The sequence below is a fragment of the Atta colombica genome, unplaced genomic scaffold (assembly GCF_001594045.1).
Source record: "Atta colombica isolate Treedump-2 unplaced genomic scaffold, Acol1.0 scaffold142, whole genome shotgun sequence".
NCBI classification, from domain to species: domain Eukaryota; kingdom Metazoa; phylum Arthropoda; class Insecta; order Hymenoptera; family Formicidae; genus Atta; species Atta colombica.
This window is the reverse complement of record NW_017259231.1, coordinates 610178-619764: the sequence shown is the minus strand read 5'-3', so window position 1 is coordinate 619764 and position 9587 is coordinate 610178. Positions and strand designations below refer to the sequence as shown.

The 9587-nt window shown below is 32.7% G+C and overlaps 2 protein-coding genes across 3 annotated transcripts in view; both read left to right on the top strand.

Annotated features, from left to right (window-relative positions):
* Window positions 1-3204: 3204 nt before the first annotated feature.
* LOC108684998 (putative inorganic phosphate cotransporter) overlaps window positions 3205-9587 on the top strand; it is a 10377-nt gene continuing 3994 nt past the window's right edge. Inside the window, exons 1-2 of one of the 2 annotated variants that reach the window (XM_018189587.1) lie at window positions 3205-3443; window positions 9269-9545. In XM_018189587.1, the coding sequence (XP_018045076.1) occupies window positions 9542-9545 (4 nt within the window). In that variant the 5' untranslated portion in view covers window positions 3205-3443; window positions 9269-9541. Of the gene's footprint in view, window positions 3444-8055; window positions 8239-9268; window positions 9546-9587 lie in introns of those variants that run through there. The other variant, XM_018189586.1, reaches the window with a different exon arrangement.
* On the top strand, window positions 7052-7615 carry LOC108684999. The gene has a single exon (XM_018189588.1). The coding sequence runs from the start codon at window positions 7214-7216 to the stop codon at window positions 7493-7495; it is 282 nt and encodes a 93-aa protein (XP_018045077.1). The 5' UTR covers window positions 7052-7213; the 3' UTR covers window positions 7496-7615.

Below are 9587 nucleotides of genomic sequence, written 5' to 3'. Positions count from 1 at the left end.
TATATTCCATTATTCATCGCTGCAAATATTATATATTCAAATATATTCATTATAAACTCATATTTATTTTGTCATATTGCGTCGCATATTTGATAGGTTGTTGTAAGTTATTATAATTTGTAATAAGCATTTTCTTCTTTTGTTGTTCGAAGATGGAGTCAAATCCTAACCTGTCATATTAGTAGCAAGAATGGTAGTCAAGTGGTGGTGTCGGTGGAACTATCGTCATAATCACAGCAACTGTGGTCCTGATCACAGCAACAATCGTCTTCTGGATACATCATATTCATTAATGGACAATGTTTTATGAGAGCCTCGAAAAATCCTGGCATACAATTCTGTGAAAATAAAATACATGCACAACATATAATGCAAATTGGAATGTAATGTATTTAAAAATATTAAAAAAATAATTATATACGTATGTATTACATAATTACACTCTAAATTTTTTTGGGAGTGAAATTTTACTCCCAAGAAGAGTTGCGCCAGTCCGACAGAAATGAAATTTTTATTCTTAGAGAGTGAAGAATCACTCTTCAAGAATGAAAAATCACTCCAAGCAAGAGTCAATTTTCAATCTCTTTCAATCTCAGCAAAAAATGAATAATTTCGCTCTCAGAAAGCAAAGACTAAAGTAAATGTCAAGTTAGCCTCCTTTCTAATCTTAATGAAATTAAGCTCATTTGATGTATTTTTGCAAAAAACAAACGAATATGACAAAAAAAGCGTCGCTTTGTTTCGCAAATATTATTAATAATTAATAATTAAAGCTGATCTTTTTGAAAATTCACTCCTTGCAGGAGTGAAATTCATTTTTGCTGAACTGGCGTAATTATTACTTTTCTTGAAATGAAATTTTATTCCCAAAAATTTAAAGTGTATGTTAAACTTAAAATAACTTATGTTATTTTTGTTATAAAAGGAAATAAAATATCTAGTTTCTATATGAATATACTTACAGCCTCTTTGAACATGGCGTAAGCCACGACAACGAATAGATACAGCAATACTGCACGCATGTTTAGATTTGCTTATTGCTAGACTTCTGATGTTTTGATACAGAACTATGATGCTACAGCATTTTATACCTTATTTCTGAATATTAATTTATTTATCGTTATTAATATAGAATAATACGCTTTTGTATTACCACATATCTCGCATTTATGCATTGTTGCAATTAATTATTGAATTTTAAGGAAGGTTAAATTATTCTGCGCAAGTGTGCGACATAGATAACAAAATTGTCTTGCATTCATAAAGATGTCTGAATAATACATACGTGTACACTCAGTGAGTGCAAAAAGTATTCGTACAAGGAAACATTTTTATTTAAAAAAAGTCTTATTCGTAGAAAATAAACATTAATTAACAATTTTATACAATGAATATATTACGTTATAATATAGACAAACGAGCTTCGCGTGTATTCCTGATTTTAGAAGTTTTCTGTACGAATACTTTTTATGCGTCCAAATAATACTATATATAATAATATATATTTTTAAGATAATATATTTTATTTAATTATTATACATCTTTTTGATACAATAATTTTGAAAAATATCTTAATATTTATTTTATTTTTTATGAATAAATTGTTAGCAAGAAATGACGATCAATTAGATGTCGAATCGATGTTGAATTAGTATCAATATCATCGCATCGATATCTGTTCGACATAAATTTGATGAATCTTTTTTTCTGTATGGATAATGTTTACTTTTTAAAAATAAAGTTTTTTTAAATATTTTAAATATTTTTAATTTTAAATATCTTTTCTATGCGAATACTTTTTGCACTCATTATAAGTACATGTATATAAATTACAAACCAAACATAACATACGCAACAAAACATACGCTCTTCATCAAAAATACAAGCTTCTTTATTCAAACCATTTCAAACAGTTTGTATTCAAATGAGTAGCTATTGTATAATAAATTAAAATGAATAATATTTTAAGTTAATATTTATTTGTCAAAATATCGTTTTCTCTTACAGTCAATGTTAAAGTTTTTTAATCATTGAGAGAAATTTATATGTTTTTAACATAAAATAGGAAATACTATCAAGTTGTTTTATAAAATCCATTATTGCATCTATTAATGTTACATTTTGTTGGATTATACGTTCAATTAATGTGAATTTTATGCTCTTATTAATGATATTGGATTATAACATAAAAGAGAACGGGAAAATGACGAGAAAATAATCATTGGTGATTCATATATAACTTACATTCATATAAGCGATACTATTGTTGTGCGCACGAACAATAATATTTCTTTATGGTATAACGGATTTAAATGTCAGACTTATAATGAATCACGTTTAATTATGGGATATTTTAGATGTAATATGAAAACGTGCAACTTCTCGATAATTCGGTTATTACATACAAATTACTACCATTTTTTCCTCCCTCTCTCCTGCAAATCAAGCTGAAGAAAGAGATTCTTGGTCATCCATCATCTTTAGCATTTCATTCAGTGACAGTCGGTCGACCGACTGCTGCTGTTGACTATATAAACGCTGTATAAACTTGCTGAACAAACAAACGTTTTATGGTTGTTCATCAGCACTATCGTCTTCGTAATGTCATGACGCATACGTTTCCTAGCGTGTAAGATAAAGTGCATATATTTTATAGAGTAACGGCTGCATTTTTCATTCTCTAAGGAAAAATCGATATTGACGGTCTTCATCAGGATAGCTCTCCCTGGTGTGCTTTCTCTCTTCCCTTTCTAATATAATCCAATATTCTTTCACCGGAAAAGTTCCAGCTCTAGTTATAGCCTCTACATAGATTCACGGTAACGTCTCATTATGATCCCAAAAATGCGATAATAGTATTTAATCACGATAATATCCATTAAGATGGATCACATCGGTTCAACAAATAAAATTTTCAACTGTATCCTCAAAATTTAAATAAATCAGAAAAGCATTTCTTCCTATAAAATCTAAAATGGAAATGTAAAAGAAGAATTCAACAAATATGTCTTTTTTTAATATTTAGATATAGTTTCTTTCCACACATTCGTAGAGAAAATTTACTGCGTGACCGTCAATTTCAGCTTTACGTATCGGCTCGCTTATCAAAGTAGATAGTGCTACGTTGCATCGGAAATAGATAGAAAATGGTCGGCCAATATTTACTACGACGCTTTGACTGCCGTTCCAGTCGTGCCAGCGGCATTTCGCGAATCGATTCGTCTCGATCGGGACTCCCGTATTCTACCGAGGAGGAGAATTTCACCGGAAGCGATGTACAATCGTCGCGACGCCGCCGGGTCGTGTGCCACGTGAGAGGGAAGGGAGATGGAGAAGCGTCGCGCAGCGGCGCGGCGGTGGATGGAGAAGCGGTAGACACTCGCGACGACATGGAAGGTGAATTTGGGCGCGAGAGAGATCACGAGTGGTAGTGAAAAATGAAGGTACGAAACGGGGAATCGCATGAAGGGAAGCTTGACGCATTGCGGCGGGGAAATATGGGTCGTCCCGATTATGTCGGGACGAGCACCGCGCCGGAATCTGACAGTGGCAGAGTGACGCCGCAAAACCTCATACATCTCGTGTATAACTAATGTCCGCATATATCACCTCTTCGTCTCCTGTGTGTATTTCTTTTCTTTTTTTTTTTGTTTATTTTGCCGAGCAATGCATGCCACGCGTGCGCTCAGCGGAAGCTCGTTCCTCGTGCGTTCGAGCGCGATGGAACATGTCCATTTCATTTAAATGCAACGCGGAAAACGCGCGCATCGTGCGCTCCAGCACGCTTCGGGCAGTATAGACTTTATGGAAGATAGCGCGCGAGATGATACATTACCTTCTGGCTCGCTTCACTTCCCCGATCGCACGCTCCATGTCATTGTTTGAAAATCGTTCCTCTTATTTGTAAATTAGTCATATTCTCAGATATTTATTAATCTATTTATTATTACCCTTACCGCGAAATAATTTCTTTGAAAATTCATACTTAAAATTAATGTGAGAAATAATTGGTGCGTTAGAAACTATTGTTATTTTTTTTAATTTTTTTTTCAATGTTATTTCTTATTATTTGTCATATAATGAAAAAAATATTGAGCAATTAACAGTATCATAATTGTTAGTAATTTCCCCATTTAATAATATGACTGTTATATATTACAATTATATTGTTGAGTGAAAAATTATAATTAATTAAGTTATATTATTGTTAGATGGTGTTGACTGAGTGGGAATATCTATAGAAAAGATTTTTTGAAATCCAATGTTATTAATTTTCGATATATCGTTAAAAAATAACAGAAAGGAACGATCATATTTATTGTTGAAAGAGAAATATTTTGCTTTTAAATAAAAAATTCTTAAGTCTAAGATGAAATAATTAACCACATCGCGCTAAATATTGTAGCGTTAACATTGGGTAAATATTTATTCTAAACGTAAAAATATATAAACTCTTTAAATTCTTTGAAGTTGAAGTTTACTTTAAGAATAAAAATTGAGCTAGTTTTTAAATAGAATGATTCGATTTTCAATCTTTAAGGTTTTACTTTTTAAAGAAATTTATTTTAAAAATTTTAGAGAGTAAATTTATATGTGTTACTCTCTTCTCTCAGAATAGAAGGAAGAGAATAGAAAATTAATCTAATTTTAATATCGTTTTGTTTTTATACATAAAATTACAATAAAATCAGTACGTTAATCATTAAAAGTACGTTAAGAATTTTTTGTCATTAGAAGTCCATTCCAAGAGAATATATAAACGTAAAGAAATCATAAGAAAATTAGCATAATTTCCTACATTTTGTTAAATATCTTCAAATTTCCTCATGAGAGAAGAAGAGAGAGAGAAAGAGAGAGAGAGAGAGAGAGAGAGAGAGAGAATTAATTCCGTTAAAACTTTGTCGCTTTATCTTACGATATTTTTTTATTGACAGTGATGGATGTTTATCTAGTTCAAAATGGCATTCTTTTTTGCAAATTCGTTTTTGCAAATTGATTTCATACAAATGTCAATTACACTTTAACCCTTAAACAATTTAATATAACATCGGTCAAATACATCGGGAGCAAATACAATGCTTCGTATCAGCTTCACGTCTTTTCGTAGTAGGTGGTCCAAACAGTAGACGAAAATTAAAGAACGTTAAAAGGGCATTGTGCTCGTTAGCACGGTCAACCTGCTTCAACCTGCAGCGGGCAGTTAATTGGTGTTCGTCCGGCGAGGAATACCGGTCTTTGACGAGTCTGTCTCGAGTAGAGATCTAAGGGTTGTGTTTACTCTGTGGACAAAGTCAGCAAGGCCCGAAATGCCTGAACAATACGAAGCAGTGGCGGTAACTGAAGTGTCCTGAATCCTTCGCGGTTCGATCTCGTTTTGAGATTTTCAAGCACCGTCGTGTTAATCGACCACCGCGATCGTCACCATTGTTTTATCACACCCAAGAGTCCTTTCACGTCCTTTAATCGGTGCAAGACGTCATGCATTTAGACGTCCTACGTTTCGAGCACCTACTTTTTTTTCCGTTCTTTCGTATTTCTCTCTTCTTTTTATCTCTTCCTCTGTCTCCCTTTCCCAGGTGCGACAGCGACATATCCATTTTTACCGATGCTCGAAGCTTTGCGTTTTCTCGAGTGGATTCTCCGCTTCTCCCATCTCAACCTGCCATATTCCTTTAGCAGGTATGTGCACGAACATTCACCCCGGTACGAATACAGGTGTGCGCTGGGCCGAATAAGCCCAGAAGAGGCACGAGGATGATGGCAACTCGTGCGTCTCCAAGCTTCGTCGATGTCGTTGTCGTCATGAGACTGTCGCGGCAACCACTTCCGTTTGTGCGCGTTTTCATTTCTACGAACGTTTCGTCACGCTTGTCACATGCTTACCGCACGAAAGAGACCGCGGTCTGGTAAAAATATTGTGATGGTCGGTAGTATCGTTATTGTCCACCGTTCTGAGTTCACCACTACCCATCGGGCGGCGAACGATGCAGAAATGTATGCGGTTTACACCGAAAAGAAAGCATGATATATGACGTGGTATAACGTTGCGTAAAAAAAATTTCCATTATTGAAGAAGATATATTATATAAAAATATAATATATAAAGTTGAAATTATAAAATACTTGTTTTACAAGCTCCGACTGATTCGCGATAAGCGTTACATAAATTATTGCGATGTAAATTGACCTACATAGGCGCATTATCATTGATAGAGATGCACATGCGGCATTTAAATACAGCCTGTTCCGTTTGTAGCTTGAGTTGAAATTAATAAACTTTTTAAATATGAAATATACCAGATGCATTATTTTAATTTTTTATTTTTTATTTATTAATTAAAAAATGAGGAATGACATGGAAATGTCTTAACATTTAGTGTGTATATATTTAGTGTGTATATATAATAATACGAATAACACATTAATATTTGCTATTGTTAGATACATAAATAATCTATTTATTATATGTATCTGCGGTTGCCATGTACGCTAATGTATGAATTAAATATACGTGCACTGTATGAATTAGATATAGAAAGTTTCGATAATGCATAGTTTATATAACAAAATTGTGTGATAAATAGGATCTTTGAAAACTGGAAACTTATCTGATATACTATTTATAGCTTTAATCTGCATTTGCATTCTCTCTCTTTCTCTCTCTCTCTCTCTCTCTCTCTCTCTCTCTCTCTCTCTGTGTTTCTTTTTTTCTTATTCTATTATTCTGTTATTATTTCTATTATTCTCTTATTCTATACATAGAGTGATATATGACAAATATCGATTTACACCTGACAGACTATCTTTCATATAGGCATAATACATTAAATACTAAATATTACAATAAATGCATTATTCTTAGTATTCAAGGCAGAAAATTATATGCATATTTTCAAGATATCCAGCGTGGATTTTTACATTTGTTATGTAAAAAGTTGTGAAAATATTATAAATATTAATAAAATAATCTATATCAACGTTTATATTTACTCTTATCGACATTTGACATGCAGGAAGATATAGTGGCTGTTATTATATGTGCATAATCTACCTAGCTTATCTCGATTTGGTCGACGAAAAAAGATGACATGTGTGCTGAATATAATTCAGTGGGCGTTACTATATGTTGAATGCACAGATATTCAAGACTAAGGTTGTCTGATCGGCGGGGAGTCCTGAGCTATGCTGCGGAACGTTTCTCATCTGTTTGGACATGGGCTCACCAGGGAGACCCCATTATCCTCAGCCCATAAACATTAAGCGTCTCGCCGACGAATGTCCGTTAAGAATGCTATCGTGTGCCACTGTATTGCGGCGAGAGGCGACTCGAGCTTCTGTGTTGGCAGCCTACCGAGATAATAGTGGGACATTCACATTGGATATCGCGCGAGTGAAACCTTTCCGTCAAGTCGTTAATGGAGACGAAATTGTCGTCTGTGCTTGTGTAATCAATGCTCGCTTGGTTTTAATCGTCGGAGAAACGCAGCATGAATAAACGCATATTGAACACAAAACCGGTTTTAGAGAGAATGATCTTGTCGTCATGACCTCGTCCGTTTTCAAAGAATCTTTCGTAAAAAATGAATGTGAGATTTTAAGAATGAAAATAATTACTTTACACAACAAACTAAATTAGATGATTAAGTGCAAATGATTAAATCTTTTTACTATGTTCCATTAACTAGTAGCTCATATAGTAGCTACATTTAGTAATAAGCAAGCCTCATCTATTGAATTTTTAATGATAATTGTATGATAATTGCATTTAAGTAGGTCTATAAATTATATTGCAACGTATATGTATAGAATACTACACATTTATAAAAAAAATTTAAATGAGATTGTATATATGACTCAGCAAATATAAGGTGATGTTGTTTCACATTAAGGAATCGCCACTTATGTGCAAATTAAAACTGAAAGTTAAAACGCAGCTGCTTCCACAGTTTAGTTTAGTGCTCGTGTGACCGTTGAGCAATTCGTATCGCACAGTCTTTCGTAACGTCACTAACACATTGAGTTATCTATATCTAGTTCCAGTGACTGCACACATCATTCAAACATATTTTCCTAATATGTTTGTACATCCGTTGTCTGTCATCTTTTTTTTTATTAATGATAAAAATTTATCAAATGTGCGTAAAATGAAACTATTTATATGAAGTGTTTTGTAACTGTCTTATGACTGTCTTTATCCATAAATTCTTTTGTTAAAGAGAAGAAAAGATAAACTTTGACGTAAGTATTGAAACAGCAGATTTCAATGTATTTTTATTCAAAACAATATTTTGCAATAAATTGTAGAATCTTTAGATAAGAGAGTGTGTGTTAATTTAAAAATTGAATAGATATCAAGCAATAGATATAATATTATCAGTTTTATAAATTGAAGTTTATAAGCACATTAACTGTAAAAAAAACATTTATATTGTTTACATTGTTTAATTAAATGCGGCATTGAAAACAAGTTAAACTTATGCCTGGTATTATTTAATATATGCAGAAGGAATAATTCTGAAAATACTCATTTTTCATTTTAATACATAATAAGATTTACAATGTTTCGAAATTTTTCTGCATAACAATATTGTGTATCTATTAATACGCAATCGCGCATTATCGATATATACAGGAGACAACATATTTATTAACAGAATTGAGAAAGGCAGTAAAACCTCGAATCGTATTTGACTTATAGGCTGTGTTCTGATATACATTGTGAGTATTGAAAATTTACAGTATATATAATATGCACTATAGATTTTTAGTATTAACAGTGAATAATGAAACACAACCATAGTAATATTTTTCAAAATGAATGTCGTCCATACAGAGAGAATATTGCGTGATATGGATAACTTGAGTAAGAACGTTATCTCGCTTTTAGTAAACAAATATATTTAGCAAACATCTGGTATTAAAATTGGAATTAAAATCGATATCAGAGACAAAACATTGTTTAATTAAATGCGGCATTGAAAACAAGTTAAACTTATGCCTGGTATTATTTAATATATGCAGAAGGAATAATTCTGAAAATACTCATTTTTCATTTTAATACATAATAAGATTTACACGAATGTTTCGAAATTTTTCTGCATAACAATATTGTGTATCTATTAATACGCAATCGCGCATTATCGATATACAGGAGACAACATATTTATTAACAGAATTGAGAAAGGCAGTAAAACCTCGAATCATATTTGACTTTACAAGTGACAGTAAGCTTCTTGTTATGCGATCTATAATCTCATGTCGAACGTAGGAATGCTCAGCGTCGAGACGTAAGGTTATAGAAAGATATTTGTGGAGGAGGAATCTGGGTATTGGATGTGCATGAGTGCCGTCTCATCGTCGACGATATAATTCGATAGTCGTAATCTAGCAGTTGAATGTGCGAGCAAGCGAAATCGAATTGGTGATTGTATCGATACGAAAACAAACGACGAAAACAGGGACACTGGTGCAACGATTTGAAACGTAATGGTCATTAATGTCATCGATTCATTAACCGAGGTCATATTGGATATTCAGAACGATGGGTAAGGAAATAATTTCTCTTCTATTAACATTTATAATAAAAT